This window comes from Canis lupus, chromosome 1, assembly GCF_011100685.1.
Source record: "Canis lupus familiaris isolate Mischka breed German Shepherd chromosome 1, alternate assembly UU_Cfam_GSD_1.0, whole genome shotgun sequence".
NCBI lineage: Eukaryota > Metazoa > Chordata > Mammalia > Carnivora > Canidae > Canis > Canis lupus.
The window spans coordinates 104,617,018-104,641,743 of NC_049222.1; the positions used below are offsets into that span (position 1 = coordinate 104,617,018).

Consider the following 24,726-nt stretch of genomic DNA (forward strand, 5'->3'; position numbering starts at 1 on the left):
TCGCAACCTAACGTGACCACAAGCATAGAGATTTCTAAGAGTGACTTACCTGTGGGTACCTCAGAATTGGCCTATGACTTTGTTTCCTGCAGAGTTGTCAAATGTAGACTGTGTCAGAATCACCAGGAACACTTGTAAATCTTGAATTGCTGTGCCTATCCCCACATTACCATGTCAATAGTTCTGGGGTGCAGGCCCCCAAATTTCTAACATTCTCAGATGCCTGTCTAGGTAACAGGCATTGAGAACCAATGCCTGGACACATGTATAGTTATGTTCTGCAGGAAGGGTATTAACTTATACAAAATGTACTCAGATACACAGGTGTGTAATTCTAGGTCTCCATGTGTGAAAGTGGACTCTGTGCTGGGCCTTTCCTGTGTTTTTATCTTGGATGCCTGACCTCTGTGTCTGGTCTTAGTAGTAACCGGAAACCCATTCAGGCTACATGTATATGGTTTGAGCTAGAATTTTCACTTTGAAGTCTCAGTTCATAGAGGATGTTCCATGTGAGGACTTCTGGGTGAACCATTTAGTGTCAAACAGGAAAGTGAATCCAAACACAGTTCATCTTCTGGAAGAGCGTTGGACCTGGTAGCCTCATGTTGATGTGTAGGGTATCCAGGTTCAAACCCTGACTCTACCAATATTGAGATAAACTCTAAACTCTCTAAAACTACCTTTAAATAAATTATTTTTGTCAGTAAGACGATAATAATATTAGCACTAACATGCAGAATCAAGAACATAAAATACATTACAATAGATAAAGCATCAATAACCGTGAGACATTCATTGTCCATACTATGCAAAGGAACATGTCAGACTTTGGCAAATATCTTGGGATATTATTTTTCATGAAAAAGGTAGCCCACAAGTAATGTTTCATCCTGGATCCTCTCTATTTGAATTTGAACACTGACGCATGGAATATAACCGACTAGCCTGTGTGCATTTACAAGTGAAATGATTTCTCTGGTTCACATTTTTCTTGGAATCGTTATTTTTATGTTCACAGGAGAGATATGTCCATTGGCAACTGCGGGCCCCTGAGTGTTTTCTAAGCCAATGCTGGCAAGCCCCCATTCATGTGGGGCCAGAAGTTATGTTCAAACATTTGGCAGGACTGAAGGCAATTCTCTGTTGCTGTGCAGTACAGTAGGTTTCACTCTCAGACTGCCCTAGTTCCCTGTTTAAGCTCCCTGCCCATGCAGAGTCAAGATTATGCTCAACACTTGGGCAGTGCTGCTGACTTGGCTCTCTCCTCAAATAGGCCTATAAGATAGGCTCTAGGGTTGCTCAGAGTCTTTGTTCAGGCTTGCTGGGGTGGGGGTGAGGGGTAGGAGTAGTGACTGCCATGTAGAACACAGTCTGGTCCGTCAGTGTTCCAAGATCTGAGTATTGGTTGCTATAAGCCATATCTACCTTCCCCATTTAGCTATGATTCCCCATTGGGCCAGCACCACAAATTCCCCTGGGCATCCCCATGAGGGGAGACCTTAATAGATCACCCAGGTAGTGGACTGCCATTGGTGAAGCTGGATGCCCACTGCTTTCTTTTTTATTTTTATTTTTTTCCCACTGCTTTCTTTTTCTTGGTAGAAGAATCGAATCATAGTTTGTGGTTTGGTTTACCATGGTGGATCACTGTGTTGACCTGGGGGAGGTGTATTGTGGTCAACATGAAATTGCTCTTCTTACCCTTTTAATATTGTCCTTCTTGATCTCTGTGGGCTCACTCTTTACTGCAATTTGCCCACTAATGTCTTATGTAAAAGCTGCTAGTTGAGCTTATTATGAGAATTACTTAGGTGTGAACTACATATATCACCATCTTTTCTTTTTTTTAAAGAGAGAGAGAATCCAAAGCAGGTTAGATGCCCAGTGTGGAGGAAAAAGTGTGAGCCAAATGTGGGTCTCAGTCTTACAACCCCGAGATTATGACCTGAGCCTAAATCTAGAGTGGGATGCATAATTGACTAAGCCATTCAGATGCCCCATTTTACCATCTCAATGTCAATCCTCTGTGATGATTATCTTAATGTTTCATGAGCTAACAATAAATATTTCCCTATATATATGCATTTATATACGTATATCTTATATATGATTTATGTATATATTATATATTTATATATAAATATGCACACACATAAACATAAATTATTTTTATTATCCTCCAATTAGAATATTATAATGGTATACATTGAGATATTGAAAAATAACATTATGAATAAGAGTGACAAACTCCTTTAGTGTTAAAGATTTTTCTATAAAATATTTATATCACCATGCTGGTTGTTTGATTGGTCATCACTACATGGAGTAATTTCTTTCTTTACTTTTTTTTCCAATTTTTATTTTTTTTTAATTTTTATTTATTTATGATAGTCACACAGAGAGAGAGAGAGGCAGAGACACAGGCAGAGGGAGAAGCAGGCTCCAAGCACCGGGAGCCCGACGTGGGATTCGATCCCGGGTCTCCAGGATCGCGCCCTGGGCCAAAGGCAGGCACCAAACTGCTGCACCACCCAGGGATCCCTTTTTTTCCAATTTTTAAAAAAGATTTTATTTATTCATGAAAGACACACAGAGGCAGAGACATAGGCAGACTTCATGCAAGAAGCCCAATGTTGGACTCGATCTCAGAACTCGGGATCACACCCTGAGCCAAAGGCTGACGCTCAACTGCTGAGCCACTCAGGCATCCCAAAATATTAGATTATATATCTTTTTTTTTTTTTTAAGATTTTATTTATTTATTCACGAGAGACACAGAGAGAGGCAGAGAGAGCCTGATGTGGGACTTGATCCCAGGACCCCAGGATCACAACCTGAGCCAAAGGCAGATGCTCAACCACTGAGCGACCCAGGCATCCCCTCATCTACCTTTAATTTAATTTTATTTTTTTCTACCTTTTAGATTATTTCCTCCTGTTTAGTTATAGTTGTACAAAAATTCCGGTGGAATATATTCAAGCAACATTTAGTGTTAACAGGAACATTTGGTTTATTTATATTTAATAGTTTAATCATGATATTGGTATTTGGATTTACCAATTTTTTATGCTTTTCCTTATGCCCAATCATTTAAAAAAAAATTTTTTTTTTTAAGATTTTATTTATTTATTCATGAGAGACACAGGCAGAGGGAGAAGCAGGCTCCATGCAGGGAGCCCGACATAGGACTCCATCCTGGGTCTCCAGGATCTGGCCCTGGGCTGAAGGTGGCGATAAACCGCTGAGCCACCCAGGCTGCCCTAATTATTTGTTTCTTATGTTTTCCTGTGTACATTTTAAGAAAATAAGCCTATCTTTCATTCTTTTTATGTGAACTTTGTATACTCAGTACCATATTGCTTTAGCTTGAAATTGTTTTAATTTTTTTTAAATCTAGTCACAGTATGAAATTACATCCTATCGTAATTTCAAGTTGTCAATATATGTACATTATGATATTTATTTACTTCTATTTTTTGAAGGTGATTTCTTTTTAAATATGTGGAAATCATAAGTAAACAGCTCCATAGAATTTCATAAACTGATGACATCTCTATAAGCCACAGAGATCGAGAAACAGGATATTATTTGTCCTCTTTAGATCCTCAGTAACTTTCCCCAAAGCTTAGCACTTCTTTAATAAATAAGGCAAGAGATTACTGTCCTCATTTTTGAATCTTATATAAAAGTAATCCGGCAACGAGAGCTCTTGTATTTGGCTTTTCTTTCCATCATTTGTGAATTTATCTGTATTTACATCATGTTGTTTTGCCTCATTCTTTAGAATGGATAGATCCAATTCCATTGTGTGACTATCAACTGACTGCCCCATCCTACTGTTAATAGGAGGAGGAAGGTTCTCAGTGTAGGATGTCATGAATAGTACTGGTGTATAAAAACCATAATTTGTCTTTTAGTGGAACATGGACACATCTACTGGCTATATGTGTGGGAGTGAAGTGTTGGTAGATATGTTCAGCTTTAGTAGATACTTCCGAACATTTTGCCAATATAATACCAGTTTTCCTACTACCAACAGCATATTTAATTTCTGACCTATCCACATACTTCCCAAAACTTGGTATTTTATGTAGTTTTTTTTTCTTCACGGTAATCTTCTGGTTGGTATGTGATGTTACAAAGTTATGGTTTTATTTGTTTTTATTGTTTGTTACTTCCTGTGAGTATGGAATTTGGTTAACCTTTGGATAATCTCTTTTTCAAAATAACTAGTGGGTTATTTTGCCCTTTTTTTTTTCTGTTGTAATATGTTTCTCTTCCGTTTTGTAGTTTTGTATATATGCTGAGAATGAGTTCTTTGTCTCCTCTCTTACTCCTTTCTATCTCTTGAGTTTGTGATTCAGAGTTCTTAATTTTAATGTAATCCAATTTGTCAGTTCACCCTTCATGGTTAGTGTTTTTATTGTTTTTAGAAATCTTCCCTTATACTAAGACCTCAGAGACAGAATACTTTGTGTTTTCCTAAAAATATCTTTAGTTTTATAATTTTATTCTGAAATCAATTAAAAATCAGTGTCGTGCTTTGTGTTAGTGACTTAGGTTTTCTGTTCTTTTTCTTTTTTTCCCCATTAAATTAGCTAACAAATTGAAATGTATTCTAAAAATGTTGTGTTGTGCTTTCGTTTGTTTGCACAAGTCTTCACATCCATTAAAATCATCACAATCTTGGAGCAGACTTCTCCTGTGATTTCGCTCCATCTTTTCCTGCCTCTAGTGATGTTTAGCAATCTCACAGGACCACATCGATGATTTGTTTATTGTACAGGAAAATGTATGTCTCCTTCCATGGCAAAGATTTGGGCAGATGTGCTAGATATTCTTTTAAGTTATCCGGGCTTCCTATGCTCCAGGTGTCATAGATGTGACACAAATCAACTGCATGTGCAACATCTACCTGTATCAGTTGGGGGTGGGAAGCTGGCAAGTGAAATTAGTATGAACAAGACGTTTATGGTGTTTGCTGTGTCATGAGCTGTGAGATGCTTGGACTTTGATCTAAGGGCCTCTTATGTTTTGCCAGGATTGGAAGATTGTTACAGGCAAATTGTTACATTATATACAGTATATAGTCTTGCAATTTTTATAGTTCTCAAAAATTTTTTAAAGATTTTTTTTATTTATTTATTTATGGAAGAGAGAGAGCATGAGCAGGGGAGAGGGAGATGTGGGGCTCAATCCCAGGACCCTGGGATCATGACCTGAGCTGAAGGCAAATGCTCAACTGACTGAGCTACCTAGGTGCCCCTATAGTTCTCAAGATTACCCAGGCATGCATTTTATTCAAAACAAAATAAACATTCATGGGCCAGTTTTTACCTTTTGTTTGTTCTTTTGTTTTGTTGTTTAGTTTTACATATTAGCTAATTCATATGCTATTTTTCTTTCTTTGTCTGACTTATTTCACATAGCATATAATACCTTCTAGGTCTGTCCACATTGTCACAAATAGCAAGAAACAACAAAAAAAGCAGAAACAGACCCATAAATAGAAAAAAACTGCTGGTTAGCAGAGTGAAATCGAGTGATAGGATGGGCAAAATAGGTAAAATGTAATGAGAAATACAGAGTTCTAGTTATGGAATTAATAAGTCATGGAATGAAAGATATAGGTAATATAGTCAATGCTATTAGAATAGCATTGTATTGTGACAGATGGTAGCTCACTTGTGCAGAGCATAGTAGAACCTATAGAGTTGTGAAATCATGTTGTAAAACTCAACTGATATAACATTTCATGTCAAGTATACTTTAATAGAAAAAAGACACAAATATGCATATACATATGCATATGCATACAAGACACAAATATGTATATACGTATACATGCATATACACAAATATGCAAGATTGAACTACTTTGTTAAGAAGTTGTATGTAAAGAGGACACCTGGGTGGCTCAGCGGTTGATTATCTGCCTTTGGCTCAGGTTGTAATTCCAGGGTCCTGGGAGTCAGTGCTGCATCAGGTTCCCCACAAGGAGCCTGCTTCTCCCTCTGCCTATGTCTCTGCTTCTCTCTGTGTGTCTCTCATGAATAAATAAATAATTTTTTTTAAGTTGTATGTAAAGAAAGCTAACCTGCTCTCCAAATGAGGGTGATCCTAGGTATTCATAGTAGGATATAGACTTAGGATAGCAAATTTATATGTAACATAATGCAGAAAATGTAAAGTGTAGAGAAAGGACCTTAGGATATAGGACAGAGGAAAGTGTGCTCAACAGGATGGAGAAGTGAATAGGATGGAGAAAAGCATGGAGTCCTCATAGGCTAAGCAGTCCAGGAGATACAAGGAAGAAAAGTAATTTCTATTAGACTTTGTCAGTTGTTTTCCCTGCAATGTGCTCTGTCTTACCTCTCATCATTGAAGTGTATGTAATAGTGGCCAAATGTCTCATGAAGGCTTTTTTGTATAAGTGGATTCTTCTGGGGATACTGGAAAGTGCAACTGATTTTTCTGCCCATGCTCATTTTACACAAAGTGAGTTTTTAGGAGGAAGCCAGAGATGAAAACTGAAGAGATCCTGTACCCTGCAATAGTAGTGGGCATTAGTAAATGTTGGGAATTAGGGAAAAGTTCATATTTTTATTTTTTTATTTTTTTTTAAGATTTTATTTATTTATTGAGAGACAGAGACAGAGACAGGCAGAGGAAGAAGCAGGCTCCATGCAGGGAGCCCGATGTGGGACTTGGTCCCAGGTCTCCAGGATCATACCCCAGGCTGCAGGCCGCGCTAAACCGCTGCGCCACCGGAGCTGCCCAAGTTCATATTTATAAAGGCTATGAGATCTGTGGTGTCAAGCTAAGAAATCCAGCCCCGCAACCAGAAGCAGATTGTACCTGCATTACTTGTCAAAGAGGAAGCTATTTCCAAGAATATGTTTGGCATGATGACTGGAAGAAGGAGAACTAAAAGGAGCCCCAGAGAGGAGTGGCTGATCAAGTTCACCATGCAGGGGTGATGTTAGCTTAAATGAAAAGCAAAGGGAGGAAAGGACTCCAGCTCACCTATTTTTTCCTTTTCGATATGTGTAAGAATCTTTTTTAAACTGTTCATCTTCTCTGGTGTAGACCTGGAATTTTGTGTGGAGCATACATTCTCAGGGTTTGACTGCTCAGAAGTGGTGGTGTGCTTCTGATTATAGAAGTATTTTTTTAAAGTATTTTTTGTTTTTGTTCTTTTTTTTTTTTTTTTTTCAAACATAGTGCTCTTCTTTGAACTGAAGCTGGACTCAATGCAGATTTGGCTTAATCTCTTGGTTCTCATGTGAGATGTGCCTCTTCTATTTTCCTACTACTTAGAAAGTTATCAATTTTTATCATTCTTTGGTTAAACCTCAGAGATAAATGAAATAAGGGAGCCGTAGATTCAGCTCTGATGTTAAATGAACTTTACTTGTTCCTCTTCCTTTTAGACTAGATCAATACATTTGTACAGATAGGTTCCTTGCTATGGGCACCCTCAGGAGAGAATAGAAGAACATCATCCTTGAGAGAAAAAAATTAGACAGGACATTGGTAAGTATAAGAACTAGGGCTGTTGTGAAAACTGCCAGTCCATCATTGTTGCAGTGGAGAAATCCCACAGTGTTTCAGGAACCCTGGAGGATATTCTTAAGTGAGGGTGAGTCACCTACAGGAGATGAGAGTTTCATTTTTTTTTTAAAGATTTATTTATTGGGATCCCTGGGTGGCGCAGCGGTTTGGCGCCTGCCTTTGGCCCAGGGCGCGATCCTGGAGATCCGGGATCGAATCCCACGTCAGGCTCCCGGTGCATGGAGCCTGCTTCTCCCTCTGCTTGTGTCTCTGCCTCTCTCTCTCTCTCACTGTGTGCCTATCATGAATAAATAAAAATTAAAAATAAATAAATAAATAAATAAATAAATAAATAAATAAATATTTATTTATTAATTTGTGAGAGAAAGAGAGCATGAGCGGGTGGGTGGGGGTGCAAAGGGAGAGTGATAGAGAATCTCAAGCATACTCCACAGTGAGCATGGAGCCCTATGTGGGCCTGTTTTAGGACCCCAAGATCACAACTTGAGCCAAAACCAAGAGTCAGACTCTCAAACAACTCTGCCACCCAGGTGCCCCTGATTTCACAAGTCTTGTATGTCAGTTAACCTCCCATGTCAGAGTCTCTGGACCAAACCTGTGTGTTTGAGCTCATCAGATTGCAAAGAGGACCCTGTGAAAGCCTGTGATTGCACACAAAACAAAGCTTAAATACACTATTAATAATTTATAGAGTATGCACCCTATATGTAGCTTGATATCTGAATAAAATAAATGTTTCATGGTTACATTTAGATTATGACTTACTTTGTTGTTTTGGACATTTATTTTACAGCACTTACTGTGTTACTTCCTTTGAACATTAGGTGCCTGACATCACTGTGACCAATTACAGGTCCATGTGCTTCATTTTCTCTGTCCTCTCTGTTAGATCCCTCCACTATAGTAATTTTCTCATTTATCATCAAATACCTTGGGAGGATTTACTGAAAGATATACATTAATTATCTCATTGAATCTGGAAACTCTTCTCTATTTCACTTCGTTTGTAGTCTCCTTTGGAAAATGAAGGCTGTCTCCTGCATTTACTGGAGATAGTGGTGTTTGAAGTGGAGATTGTAAATCAGTCAGCCCCGGTCCTGCAAGTTTCTACTCTATTTCACAATCATGTCACAGTCCAACTCTTCCTTAGCTTTTCTCTGTTGCTCTATGGAAGGAACACATGCATCACATATATTCCGCTGCCTTAAAATTGTGAAATATAATTCAACCCAAAGGCAAGTGAGCAAAAACTTTTAATACCATAAGAGACACAGAAACAATAGCTATTTCAGGTATATCCGTGTGTGTCTGTCTCTGTAGTGTGTTTACAAGACACAAAACCCTTCATCCACAAATAGATGTATAAGCTTTATGCCACTGAAGACATTTCTTAAAATCAAGGAAGGACAGTAAAAAAATTTTGGTCTATCATTATTATTCTTTTTTATTTAACTTGTGATTTTTTTCTATGTTATGTTTTATCCTCACTTACCCTTTTATTTTATTTTTTTTTCTCACTTACCCTTTTAGTTGATATGTTCTGTGGTTTAATCATGTTTGCATTCTCATTGTCACTTTGAAACCTAATGTGAACCTTCTTTTAGAGTTGCTTCTGTATGGTGGTCTGTGTGTTTTGCCAAGATACTTTTTGAAAGATGAAGAACAATTCTCTTCTCATAGGTTATTATAGATTCATGGCTGGATTTATGAAACGGTGTTAGAATATTATGTAGTGAGTGGTAAATGTTCAAGAAAAATTCTTATTTCTATTTATGGTGTTAGAAGTTGTAATTTCCCCAATATACTTTAGGTTCAAAATCATCTATGATTTCCTCTTTTTTTTTTTAAATTTTTGGAATTTAAAAGTGTGGCTCTTGAATAAGATGTTGGCGTCACTTGCAAGCTCTGAGAAATGTGGAAACTCGGGCCTCACCTAGAAATCCAAATCAGGGGACCCCTACGTGGCTCAGTTGGTTGGGCGTCTGCCTTCAGCTCAGGTCATGATCCTGGGGTTCTAGGATCCAACCCAACATCAGGCTCTCTGCTCAGTTTGAGGGTCTGCTTTTCTCTCTCCTTCTGCCTGCTGCTCTGCCTACTTATTCTCTCTCTCTCTCTGTCAAAAAAAATTTAGAAATCCAAATCAGTATATGAATTTTAATAACATCTTCAATTCATTGTCATACACATTAACACACTGGAGAAGTATATCTCCAGCTCACCTGTACTTTTCCATTATTCTATCCCTGTCTTTATGTGTGTACTACATTATTTTGGTAACAGTGGCTTTGTCATATTCTTTAAATCTGGAAGTGTAGTGCCACTAACGTGGTATTGAGTTTCAAGATTGTTCTGGATATGTGTTATCCTGTGACATCCATATGAATGTTAGGATGATTTTGATCTTTCTGCCATAAATGACATTGGAATTTTGATAGAGATTGCATTAGTTTAATTTTAATGTTTTTGTTTATTCTGACCTCTTGTTTTTATTTATTTCTGATTTTTTAAAATTTCCTTCCTCAGCTAAATTTCAGCTACATTTTTTCTTTCTCTTGTTCCTTATAGTATAATGTTGTTTATTTGAAGTTTTTCTTAACTCAAACATTTACATTGCACAAAAATGGAAAAGTGAAAGTCTAGTAGGGAAAATTAAAGAAATAAGCAATATAAATGATGTCCATTTGGCATAAAATAGCATAAAAATTAAAAGATGGATTCTATAATGTTTTTGTATATCATGCCATCTGTGAACAAAGATAGTTTCACTTTTCCTTTTTCATTTAGATTCCTTTTATATATTTTTTCTTGCCTAATTGTTCTGACTAGAATATCCACTACTATGCTAAATGGAAGTGGTAAAGTCACTTCATTACCTGTTTCTGATCATACAGCAGAAGGCATTGGTCTTTTATTCTTGAATATGTTAGATTTCATCTTTTAGTACATATATGGCCTTTATTAGGGTGAGGTGGATTCTTTTCATTCCTACTGAGTGTTTTAAATCATGGAACAGTGTCTAGTATGCTCACATTCTTGTTCTGCATGAATAAATGTGATCATGTCATGTTTGATCTTCATTCTATTAATGTGCTGTCTTAAATTTATAGATTTCTATATTTTGAAGCACTCTGAAGTCCAGGAGGAATTCCTACTTGATTACGTTGTAAATTAGTAAAACGTGCTTTTGATTCAGGTTGCTTCCTTTTATTGTAGAGTTTACCTATTTGTCACCATAGTAGTTTGTAGTAGTCTTCTTTGCTTATAGTGTTTTCCTTGGCTTTGATAACCTGTAAATGCTGATGTCTCAGAGTATTTGATAATTTCCCTTCTCTTTACTCCTTGGAAATGTTATAGGAGATCTGAAATACTTTCTCTCTCTCTCTCTCTCTCTCTTTTTTTTTTTTTTTTTTTTTTGAAATACTTTCTCAGGATCCCTGGGTGGCGCAACGGTTTGGCGCCTGCCTTTGGCCCAGGGCGAGATCCTGGAGACCCGGGATCGAATCCCACATTAGGCTCCCGGTGCATGGAGCCTGCTTATCCCTCTGCCTGTGTCTCTGCCTCTCTCTCTTTCTCTCTGTGACTATCATAAATAAATAAAAAAATTAAAAGAAAAAACAACTTGAAAAAAAAAAAGAAATACTTTCTCATTAAATGTTTCTTTGAGGGATCCCTGGGTGGCGCAGCAGTTTGGCGCCTGCCTTTGGCCTAGGGCACGATCCTGGAGACCCGGGATCGAATCCCACGTCGGGCTCCCAGTGCATGGAGCCTGCTTCTCTCTGCCTGTGTCTCTGCCTCTCTTCTCTCTTTCTCTCTCTGTGACTATCATAAATAAATAAAAATTAAAAAAAAAAATAAATGTTTCTTTGAATTATCTAGAATATTCATCTGGCATAGGACTTTGTTTTGGGAGGTTTTTTTTGTTTTGTTTTGTTTCTTTTAAGGATTTTTTTTTTTAAGATTTCATTTATTTATTCATGAGAAACAGAGAGAGAGAAAGAGAGGCAGAGACACAGGCAGAGAGAGAAGCAGGCTCCATGCAGGGAGCCCAATGTGGGACTCAGTCCCGGGTCTCCAGGATGATGCCCTGAGCTGAAGGCAGATGCTCAACCTCTGAGCCACCCAGTGATCCATGGGAGGTTTCTTTTTAAATTACTTTTTCAATCTACTTAGTACTGGTAGATAAATAGATTTTCTTTTCCCTCTATAGTTGAGTCAGGTAAGTTATACCTTTTTGTAAATTTTTATTTTTAAATATTGTATTTACTTATTCATGAGAGACACAGAGAGGCAGAGACACAGGAAGAGGGAGGAGAAGCAGATTCCATGCAGAGAACTTGACGTGGGACTCGATCTGGGGACCCTGGGATCATGCCCTCAGCCAAAGGCAGACACTCAACTGCTGAGCCACCCAGGTGTCCTGCTTTTCATAAATTTATACATCTTTTTTTGGTATCTATTTGTGGGCATATAATTATCATCACCCCTTTTAATTAGCTTTATTTCCATGCTATCAGTTGTCACTACTTCAATTCTGATTTTATTGGTCTTCTTTCATTCTTCCATGATTTAGCTAAAAATATGTCAATTTTGGGACACATGGGTGGCTCAGCAGTTGAGTGTCTGCCTTTGGCTCAGGCGGTGATCCTGGGGCCCAGGGATCAAGTCTCACATCGGGCTTCTTAGGAATCTGCTTCTCCTTCTGACTGTGTGTTTCTGCTTCTCTCTGTGTGTCTCTCATGAATAAATAAATACAATCTTTAAAAATAAATAAAATAAATTAAATAAATAAATAAATACAATCTTTAAAAGTAAATAAATAAAAATATGTCAATTTTGTTGATCTTTTCTGAAACCAACTCTTCCTATTGTAGATATTTTCCTTGTTTTGCTATATCCTATTTTGTTGATTTCTATTTTAAGTTTAAATTTCCTTCCTTTCTTCTAGGTTTAGGCTCAAATAGTACTTTTCCTGATTTTTTGAGATATAGGAAAGTGATGTGTGCTCCAGTATGACAATACCATAGAACTATCTGTTAGGCTATGTAGTCAGTACATTGTTTGCAAGTTTATGTATCCATGGAAGAATAGAGTCCTGATGATTCCTTCTCAGCCATCTTGTTGAAGTTCTCTGATTGATTTTAATTTTGCATATTAGAAGTTTTCATTATGTTTATCTGAAAGTAGTAAATAGAATGATTTTATTTTTGTTATTTGATATCTTTCAGCAGTATCTTCAAGTGGCACCCAGAGCTTCCTGCCAACATTGTGCATAGAAGCTTCTTTCCAAAATGTGGCAGTGCATAGATATAAACATAGTGCCCTTGAGAATTTACACTTCATGGTAGACTGTAACAAAGATGGGGAGAGTGAAGAGCACCAAATATATCATGAAGGACGTATCCAAACTGAGACAACTGCGCATAATATGAATATCACTGCCCAAGATGGTGAAGGATATAAAACATTTTGGAAAACCTCCCTTCTTAAGTCTGCCTCTTCTGCAAAGCAGTGTGTTTCTATAAGCACAGCCTCAAATCAAATGATTAAACATACATATTTGCAGAATGAAAAGTTAGAAAATCTGGAAAGTTGCCTAGTCCATGCTGAAAATAATTACTTCAACCATTTTGAAAGTAGGATTGGATTGACCTTTGAGTCAAATATTTCTGAAAATCAGAGATTTAAGAATGAAGAAAATTCTGAATGGGATTCATTTGAGAGGTCCTTCACTGAAGAGTTAACCCTACAAAATTACCAGAGTATTTTCAATGAAAATGGAATTGCTCAATGCAGTGAATCTGAGAAAAAATTTAACCCAGGTTCAGATGTTAATACATGTCTGAGGACTCATTTTCCAGAGACTCATTATGAATATGATAAATGTGTGGAAGTCTTTTATCAAAGCTCCAACCTTATTATACATAATAGTATCCCTATGGAAGAGAATCCTTTTAAGTTTAATGAATGTGAGAAAGCTCTTAACCAGTCCTCCAGTGTAGGTGATTATCAGAGAATTCATGTGGGAAAAAACTCTTATAGATGTTATAAACCTGGGAACATGTTTAGTCAGTCTTCAAGAGTAAACATACATAACACAATCGGTACTGACCAGAAAAGTTACATTTGTAAGGAATGTGGCAAAGCCTTTGACTGGCATTCAACAGTGTGTCAACATCAGCCTATGTATATTGGAGGGAAACCTTACAAATATGAAGAATGTGGCAAGGTTTTTATCCACCACTCACACTTTACTCAACACGACAGAATTCGTACTGGAGAGAAAATCTACCAATGCAAAGAATGTGGCAAGTCCTTTAACCATCACTCAAATCTTAGTCGACATTACAGAATTCATACTGGAGAGAAACCTTACCAATGTAAAGAATGTGGCATGGCCTTCAACCAGCACTCAGTTCTTACTCGACATCACAGAATTCATACTGGAGAGAAACCTTACCAATGTAAAGAATGTGGCAAGGCCTTTAACCAGCACTCAAACCTTACTCAACATCACAGAATTCATACTAGAGAGAAACCATACCAATGTAAAGAATGTGGCCAGGTCTTTAACCATCACTCAAGCCTTACTCAACATCACAGAATTCATAGTGGAGAGAAACCTTACCAATGTAAAGAATGTGGCCAGGCCTTTAACCAGCACTCAAACCTTACTCGACATCACAGAATTCACACTGGAGAGAAACCTTACCAATGTAAAGAATGTGGCAAGGCCTTTAACCAGCACTCAAAACTTACTGAACATCACAGAATTCATACCGGAGAGAAACCATTTATATGTACAGAATGTGGCCAAGCCTTTAACCGACACTCCCATCTTACTCGACATCACAGAATTCATACTGGAGAAAAACCTTACCAATGTAAAGAATGTGGCAAGGCCTTTAACCAGCACTCAAAACTTACCGAACATCACAGAATTCATACTGGAGAGAAACCTTACATATGCAAAGAATGTGGTAAGGCTTTTAACCGGCACTCACACCTGACTCGACATCACAGAATTCATGTTGGACAGAAACCTTACACATGTAAGGAATGTGGCCACACCTTTATCCAGCACTCACACCTAAGTCAACATCACAGAATTCATACTTGAAGGAAACCTTATGAAAGTGAAGAATGTGGGAAGGCCTTTAATCACTCTTCAATCTTTACTCATTATCCAGAATTCACAGTGGAGCAAACTCTACAATGTTAAAGAATGTGAGAAAACTCCTAAGGACGACTCACCCCTTATTCTACATCAGAGACTTCATATTGGAGAGTAACCATAAAGTTGTAAATAATGTGGAAAGGTTTTTAAGCAATGCTCATTCCTTATCAGAGAATGTATATCAGAGAAGATTTTGCCAAAATGATGAATTTGGCAAGCCCTTTACTCAGAGGTCAAGTTTTATTTAACATCACAATTTATACTGAGGAAAAACTTATAAATGTAAAGAACATGGGAAAACTTTTAAACTGCTCAACCCTTTTCAGCATCTCAGAGATTATACTGAGGAGAAACATTATAAAGGTAAAGAGTGTTGTAAGCTTCTAGTTGGAACTCACAACTTGCTCAATATCATGACTATTATATTGCATAGATAAATGTAAAATGTAGAGAAAGTTGCAGTGCCTTTAACTGGAATTCAATCTATACTCAGTATCCCAAAATGCACACTAGATTCAAACCCTAGAAACAATGAATGAGGAAAGACCTTCATTTTAAATATTCACTATAGCAAACATCAGAGAGTACATAAAGGTAAGTAACTTGAAAGATGTAAATATTTAGAAATATATGTAAGTGAACACCAACTGTCAATAAATATTACAGAAATCAAGTAGAAAGCAGTATATGAGTTAATCTATTCAGACGTTACATCAAAATACTCATAAGGAATAATAAGTTAAACACTTAGAAAATATATATGCTATTATGCTTCAAAAGACTAAGTGAATGGATTTTTGCATAGGTGTAATTAATTTCAGTATGTCCTTGTTTTTTTTGTTTTTTTGTTATTGTTGTTTTGGGGTTTTTTTGTTGTTATTGTTCATGGATCCTATCTTGGATTTGTGACTAGCAAATACTAATGTATTTGTACTCTCAAATCACTTCAGTAAATTCATTTATTCCTAATGGGTTTGGGGATCCCTGGGTGGCGCAGAGGTTTGGCGCCTGCCTTTGGCCCAGGGCGTGATCCTGGAGACCCGGGATCGAATCCCACATCGGGCTCCCGGTGCATGGAGCCTGCTTCTCCCTCTGCCTGTGTCTCTGCGCCTCTCTCTCTCTCTGTGACTATCATAAATAAATAAAAATTAAAAAAAAAAAAATACTTTATATTCCTAATGGGTTTGTGAAAGTATGTGGTTGATTGTTGTTGCATCAAGGATATGAGATGCCCTGCTTCATTATGTGGAACTCCTATACATCTAATTGTCCATGGATGAAGAAGGACAGTATAATATACAATATATGAAGAAAATCTAAGTGGAGATGCTGTTTGTGGGTATAACATTAATGTCAGTTATGAAAGAGGTGTTGAGAACATCATTCTTTATTTATTAAAACTAAAGAACCTCCTGGATATAAATAAAATATTTTACTATCTGGTCTTTGAGGAAAAAGAGGTGGCAGTCCAGTAAAATACTGATGTATCTTCATAGTAGCTATAGTAAGAAGTTAGAGGACGTCACTTGATGTGCTTGAAATGAAGAAATCCTTAAAGATATCAAAAGAGGATGACTCTTTCCTAAAATAACAAAGGATTGTACATACACAGCTTTTAAGAATGATCTCATGCCTGAAAACAATGGAAATCACTATTCCCACGTCATGATATCAGCACACAAATGCTTTTTAATGCTTGTATTCTGTATTTCCAAAAAGGATTATAGAGTGGATTTGAAATGTATAACTTAGGCTGTGTGTGAACTTAATATATTTTAATTAATAAAACATAATGGTTTTTAATGTGTTATCATGGATGAGTAATGAATGGTTATCCCACCATCAGTGTTAATCTATCTCATTTAATATAAAGTTGTAGGCAACTTATAGAATCTATCACTTATTCAGTAATCATGTAGAATAACATACCTAGGAATCCATTTTCTCAGTGGCCTTGAAGTTTAAATGTGTGATTATTTTCCCCCTTGTTTATCTATTGTATCATATTTTCCTCTTTGGGACTTCTGGGATATTATCATGGACATATTCCAGATTATATAGGGCTTTTTTAGACTAATTAGCTTAAGTACTCCATGATACTGCTGCTTGGCATACATTTTGTGTGACCAGTGTTTTTGCGGGGCCTTGAACCTGACAGCCATCCTTCTCACTAGTGCATTCCCTAAACAATATGCTGCAAAGTCACAAGGTAATGTAACTTCTGATATGACAACCCCAATCTGTCCTTGTGAGCAACCATGTCCCCTGTCTACCGTGACTTTCCCCTCATGTGTCTCTTAAAGAAGAGTCCCACAGTGTTTATCTATTTTAGTTTGGATAGCCCAATCTGGATGTAGCCCTGGGACTAGCACACTGCACCAAAGCCCATAATAAAGGTATATGCCCCACTTCATATGTGAGGGGGGTGTTTGATGTTTCTATGAAGTAAAAATACACTTTTAACCGGTGGTTAAATACACCATGGGTTAAATACTTCATGGTTTCCATCAAGTAAAAATAGACTTTTAACTGGTGGTTTAAAAAAAAAAAAAAAAAAAAAACATTTAAGTGGTTGGTGTGCAATAGGTACCCCATAAGTAGGAGAAACATATTCCAATAGAAGTGATACTGTAGCCCAAGGTAAGAGGTAGAAAATACAGAAGATGAAGAATTGGCATGAATTCTACATGTGAAAAGGACAGCTGTCCTTGGTTGTACAACTGATTCCCTGGATTTAGAAAAATATCTTCTATTTGTTTATTTTCCTAGTTCTCTCCGGATCTCCATTTCTGTTTATCCTCATTTTATTTCCAGCTACATCGGCATCACAGACACTTTCCCTGTGTTGTGCCTAGTGTTCTCAGTAAATCCTTAATTAAGATGAGAAAGATAGGGTGCCACTGGGCGTAAATTCAGACATTGAGATGTGGGTTGTGTGATGTGAATATAAGTAATACATGATGATGGCACTAAACTAAGAAAAATAAGACCTATTAAAATGTTTAGAACCTTTCTAATGTGGTGAGGAAATTGGCAGTGACTCCCTGTAGGCACTCAAAAGCCACAGGCAGCTCTTGGTGGTGTCTTCTGATGAATAAATCTAATGGAGATAAGGAATTGGCAAATGTGAGTTTCTGGGAATTAGGGAAGTTCTTTATCTTCATGATTTAATTGAATTCCTGTGTATTAGTGAGGACCACGTCCCGTTGGATGACAACAACTGACTGCTCAGGCCCAGATCAGTGGCAATAGATGGAGTAGGGGGAGCTGGATGATGCAAACATTGTGGGTAGCTTAAAAATGTCACATGAAAGTGTGGATGTTGGAGATGAAGAAGCTTCCTGGACACTAGTAAATAAGATCAGCAAGGTCTGTGTTGTGGTTGCACAAACCACTAGTATCCCAGGGAAATAAGCCCAACAGATGTTAGATCCCCTGTAGATAGATGGGTGACCTTTTGGGGAAGCTGCTGCAATGCTGTGTGGGATCTTCCTTTAGTTAGTGTCATGATGGTTATAGTTCATGGTCTGGCTCTGTCTGTGCCATGGATTTGTTAGAGGAGAAATTCAGCAGTCAGTGGCAGTGAACATTTTTACTTCAGTCTAGCCCTAGTGTTCACTGAGAAATGAATAATGAAGATAGGGTATATATGTGTGTTTATTAGTCATAAAAAGGAATTAAATCTTTCTATTTACAAAGTCACAGATGGAGCTAAAGTGTACTAATCTAAGAGAAAGACATACCATAGGATTTCATTCTTATGTAGAATATAGGAAACAAGCAAAGGGAAAAAAAGAAGACAGGCAAATAATGAAGGACACTCTTAACTATGGAGAAGAAATTGATGGTTACCAAATTGGAGTTGGATCGGGATATGGGCTAAATAATATGGGAAGGTGTGCATTTTTTTTTTTATGGTTGAACACTGGGTGTTGTATGGAATTGTACAATCACTATTGTACACCTGGAATTAATATTACATTGTATGTTAACTAACTGGAATTTAAATAAAACCTTTTTTAAAATGTTTTGTTTTTTACAAATTTAAAACTTTTTCTCTTAACTGACTTGCAGCAGTGGCAGAAAATATACCTTTGTAAACAAGTTAAACATTTATCTTTTTTTAAAACATTTCTCTTTTATCCATACCTGATTACTCTAGAATTTAGAAAGACTCAGTAACTATTCTTATATTTTTATGCCAACATCTGTATTTGCATAATTTCAATAAGAATCTGTTCTCGCTGTGGTAAGACATAATCAGAAACACTATATAGCCAGGAATTTGACTAGAATATCATAGCTGAGAATTAGCTGGATAGACTCAAATATGATAAGACAGCTATAAGGAACTAAGATTGAACTTATGGAGCTAGTAAAGCTTCCTTGGAAATATCAGCCTGATCCCTTCTTTATAGAGTTCCCAGCAGCCTTCCCAGGTAAGCAAGGAAGATCCCTTCCTAACAGATGCAGGAACTTTAGGATATCTAGGTGACTTCATAAAGAGAGGAATTCAACCAAATCTGTAGTTATTGTAGACAAAGTCTGATGGCAAGTATAAGTTAAATCTAGAAATTGCTTATGAAAAGCTCCAGCAAGGGGAAGCCCAGGTGGCTCAGGGGTTTAGCGCCGCCTTCGGCCTAGGGTGTGATCCTGGAGACCTGGGATCGAGTCCCATGTCAGGCTCCCAGCATGGAGCCTGCTTCCTCTGCCTGTGTCTCTACCTCTCTCTCTCCCTCATGAATAAATAAATAAAATCTTTAAAAAAGAAAAGAAAAGCTCCAGCAAAGCTTTTTGGGTTTTTTTGTTGTTGTTTTTAAATTTATTTATTCATTTAAGAGAGACTGACCTCCAGCAGCAGAGGGAGACTGAGAGGGTCGTCATTGAGCAGGAAGCCCAAGGTAAAATCCCAAAATCCTGACCTGGCCCAAAACCAAGGGTCAGATGACCTTCTGACTAAGCCACCCAGACTTCTTTTGAATCCCTTTTTAATATTTTGAACAAGTTGGGCAATTATACTCCTCAGGCCAATAGAGTGAAGTTTGAATAAATTTATTAAAGAATTTTTTTTTAATTAAAGAAATTTTAAACCTCAACATTCTTTTATATTCAAGACTAAAGCACATCAATACTAGTGTAGTGTCTCAGAAATGAAATGTTTCTCAGGAGTATTTGAGAAATATCTAAGAAACATACCAGTTGTAGTCTGCTGACACTAGGAAAAAGGACCTTCTTCATTTTTTCATGCTGTGATTTACTGTTCCTTACTGACTTCCACATTGGATCACTGTAGAATGTTAATCTATGCTGGTCCCTCTGAAAGTAAGCCCTGGGATCTGTATTTGTTTTGTGTTCTTAAATCAGCAAGAATAATAAATTTGATGCTCTGAAAATGGAGGTATCAAGGGCTTTCTTTAGTGACTGAGCAAAATTATGTCTATTTCAATTTATTGTGACCTGTTTTCATAATACGTGCCTTGTGCATGCAAATTTTAGTTCACTATAAGTTAAATTCTTGTTCCTTCATTTGTATTGTTGTATATCTAATATTTTATTGATGTGGAAATCAAATTATATCATGAAAATCTCTCTGGACTTAATCAGATTTGAAAACATTACATTTATGTAAAAAAGCATTTACAGTTAGAATTCAGCTTTCCATTGCACTTCATTGCCTTACTGTTAGAAAAAAGTGAATATAAGCGATTCTATTGTCAGAAATTCCTTACATAGAAGTGATGTAATTTTGTGGTCTAAGGTGAAACTGGATAAAACAAATGAAAATGTATAGACCTATGAGGTCATGTTACCAGATGTTAGTTGATACCCTCTGGTGCCACTTCACCTGGTACCCCTCAGAGTTGTATCCCATCTCAAAAGACTATGAATGAGAAAAGCACCTTTATGTTACAGATTTTATATTCGAGGTTTGCATCTGGTAATTATATCTGTAGGATAGTGCTGATTAACTACTTATAAGCTAGTGGGGCTACATTCCTATGTCTTGAGCCTAGGCAACATATTCCTTGGCTGGTTACAACTGTATCTGGGGCCATATGACCTGTAGTTTGCATTCTTTCATCTGAACTGACAGGATCAATACTAGGTTCATTAGATCAATTTTTTTTTATTTATTTATGATAGTCATACACAGAGAGAGAGAGAGAGGGAGGCAGAGACATAGGAAGAGGGAGAAGCAGGCTCCATGCACCGGGAGCCTGACGTGGGACTCGATCCCAGGTCTCCAGGATCGCGCCCTGGGCCAAAGGCAGGCGCTAAACCGCTGCACCACCCAGGGATCCCCTCATTAGATCAATTTTGTGCTGATCCTATCAGAGAGCATTCATTTCTATCCCCTTTAGGTCCTTCTAGCTGGACTAAGGATCCAACTGAAATTAGACAACTGGAGAAGATCGTATTAAATATCCTAAGTAGGGCACCTGGGTGGCTCAGTGGTTGAGCATCTGCCTTTGGATCAGGTCATGATCCTGGGGTCCTTGGATCTTAAATATCCTAGGTAGAAGGAATCCTCATAGACCTGGAAACCCCAAAGACATTCAGGCAAAATGAGGTATTTATGACATCCTGAAGTATGGAAGAGAGTCTGGAACTTTCACGTAGAGAAATGCACGTCACAAGGAAATAAGAGCAAGGGCACCTGGGTGGCTCAGTCATTTGAGTGACTCTTGATTTCGGCTCAGGTCATGAACTTGGATCATGAGATTGCACCCCATGTTGAACTCTGCGCTCAGCTGGAGGCTGCTTGGGATTCCCTGTCTTCTGCTCCTGCCCATGCTTATTATTTTTTTAAAAAGGAATAAGAGCAGAGGTTTGGTAATTAGATATTTGCCCTGTCACACATCTGGTCACCCAGATAAAATATGTTTCTGGTAATCTCACGTATTCTAAGGACCCCCAATTTAGATTCCTCTACATAGTTACAGGAGGTGAATTTGTTTCTCTTGGGACTACAGGGTATCAATTGCCTTTATCCCAAATGAAATTCATGCCAAAGTGTCCCACCTTGGGGCAGTGTACCCTTAGTCCCTACAGAACTTTGCTTTAAGGTAGTCTATATGTAGACCTGTGTGTTATGTTACATAAAATATAGGTCAGATAACCTTGGTTAAAACGTAGTTTCTTCCATTTGTGTTTGTCAAAATACTCTCCTAAAAGAGAAAAAAAATTTTGGTCGCTTAAATTATTTTTTTTTGTTTGTTTGAACTAACTTATAAAAATTGTTATAATGCTATCTAGTGACTAGTAAATGCTAAGAAAGATTGTTGTTACCATTCTTCATATTTTAGTAAACCTATAAATGCCATAAAATCATTCCATTCAAACTCATCAAATAACAGTATTTGGGGAAACCATTTTCTGGAATTCTACAATGTCCTCTCTTCTCTACTGAGGACAATACTAGATTAAAAATGAAAGAATCCAACAAAATTCATATTCTCATTTTTTAAATAAATGAGTTTTGCTGTATCTAAGCCAGACATGGTCACTTCTTTGGAGTCAAGAAGGAGCCCTGGGATGTGAAGAGAAAGAAGCCTTACATTCAGGTAGGTGGGAATCGATAAAGCAGGTGATACAGGTAAGGTGCAAAGGTTAAGCAAGATTCCACATCTTAAAATGTGATTTGGGAAGCACTTCCTGAAATAATTTTCTCAAAATGTGTCTGAATTGTGGTATAATTAATACACAAATGTTTATTTTTTATAGTAGTGATGCTTAGCAAATTTTAAAACAATCATGGTCTTTCTTCAGAAATGTTTTTGTTGCCTTTTTTTTTTTTTTTTTTTTTTTTATGATAGTCACACAGAGAGAGAGAGAGAGAGAGGCAGAGACATAGGCAGAGAGAGAAGCAGGCTCCATGCACCGGGAGCCCGACATGGGATTCGATCCCTGGTCTCCAGGATCGCGCCCTGGGCCAAAGGCAGGCGCCAAGCCACTGCACCACCCAGGGATCCCTGTTGTTGAACCCAGGACCTCAGCTGGAATTTGATGTGCCCCATAGCTTGAGAAGTTTCACTATGTCTAGGTATAAACTGTTAACCTTTATGCAGAACTGTATATATTATTTATAGTATCTAGACATTTTACCATCATAAGCTTAGAGTGAGTCTGAGTTGATCACTGTACACAAGAAGGTAACAATTTATAGAGTGAACAATTGACAGTAAAAAGACTAATATCATGATAGAAACATTAAAGTAGATTTAAGCCAAAAAATTTCTAGAATTAAACCTTTGAGCTAACATTTCCTTAAGCCTGAGTGTCAGGTTCTCCAAGGTTGATATTTGGTCCTCTCTCTGATTCACTCACCTTGGATAAAGGCATAGCACTCCATGTGTGTACTGGCACAAGTTCCACCTTGTGATGCCATCAATATATCTAAAGCCATCTTATTTTGTAAAACAGCTTTTCTCACTTGTGGAATTTCTGAGTATATCACAGAAATTACATGATTAAAACACAGGCAAGTGGTTGAAAGAATGATAAACTCAATGTTGGAATCCTGAATACTGCCAGTGGGAATATTCCTAGATGTCAGACTTGAAGTCTCTTCAGATGGGGCACAGGCAGTACCAATCTGACAGATTTTCCTTGTCTGCCATTGGAATATCTCTATGAAGGGTGCCTGGGTGGCTCAGTCCAGTAAGTGTCTGCCTTCAGCTCAGGTCATGATCCTGGAATTCCAGAACTGAGCCTCAGCAGAGAGTCTGCTTCTCCTTCTCCTTCTCCCTCTCCCTCCAACTCATGCTCTTTCTCAAACAAATAAATAAAATCTTTTTAAGTTTTTTTTTTAAGATTTTATTTATTTATTCATGAGACACAGAGAGAGAGACAGAGAGAGAGAGAGAGTGAGAGAGGCAGAGACACAGGCAGAGGGAGAAGCAGGCTCCATGCAGGGAGCCTGATGTGGCACTCAATCATGGGACTCCAGGATCCTGCCCTGGACCGAAGGCAGGCACTAAACTGCTGAGCCACCCAGGGATCCCCTTTAAAAGGAATTTTAGATTGAACTTTTTTTTTTAAGTTGTTTTGTTTTGATAATCTTTGTATCCAATGTGGGGCTCAAACTCATGACCCCAAGATCAAGAGTAATACTGTCTTCCAACTGAACCAGCCAAGTGCCCTTCAGATTGAACCTTTAAAGCCTTGTGAGTTCAGGAAGGCAGGCCAAATACTTGCCATCAAATTCACCTGCAATATCTGTAGAGTTGGGTTACTTCTCTTCTTCAGTCCTCCAAATATCTTTAGGTTGGGCAGCCCAGGTGGCTCAGTGGTTTAGTGCCACCTTCTGCCCAGGGTATGATCCTGGAGACCTTGGATTGAGTTCCACGTCTGGCTCTCTGCATGGAGCCTGCTTCTCCCTCTGCCTGTGTCTCTGCCTCTCTCTCTCTCTCTCTCTGTGTGTCTCATGAATGAATAAACAAATAAAATCTTTTTTTTTTTTTAAATGTATCTTCAGGTTTTTAAGCCTGCCAGAAAGTGACCTTACTTACATACCTGGTAAGGCTCTAGGAAACACTGAAAGCAAGATACCATGTAGATAATTTTAAGGGACTTTATTGGTTTCATAAAGTTGACCTTAGTTCTTAAAAGCTATCTGTTTGTATCTGAGTCTATGACTTTCTTAAATATGACATTCCTGTCAAAACCTTGGTAATATAAACAACATTTCCCATGGTGATCCATTGCAAGGACAAGAGATTCTTATTAGCCCATAGGCCAGTGGCTTGTTAAAAATGCAGACTCAGGGATGCCTGGGTGACTCAGTGGTTTAGTACCTGCCTTCAGCCTGGGGTGTGATCCTGGAGTCCTGGGACTGAGTCCACATCAGGCTCCCTGAGTGGAGCCTGCTTCTCCCTCTGCCTATGTCTCTGACTCTCTCTCTCTCTCTCATGAATAAATCAATAATACAATCTTTAAAAAAATGCAGACTCAGATCCCACTCCAGAACTCCTGAA

At 37.7% G+C, this 24,726-nt stretch overlaps 1 protein-coding gene across 1 annotated transcript in view; it reads left to right on the forward strand.

The window, feature by feature from the left end:
• The window catches only part of LOC100683760 (zinc finger protein 420-like), a 130,316-nt gene that overhangs the window by 63,742 nt on the left and 41,848 nt on the right, over positions 1 to 24,726 (forward strand). Inside the window, 2 exon segments of the mRNA XM_038525532.1 lie at positions 12,801 to 14,774; positions 14,777 to 14,993. Of these exon segments, the coding sequence (XP_038381460.1) occupies positions 12,801 to 14,774; positions 14,777 to 14,993 (2,191 nt within the window).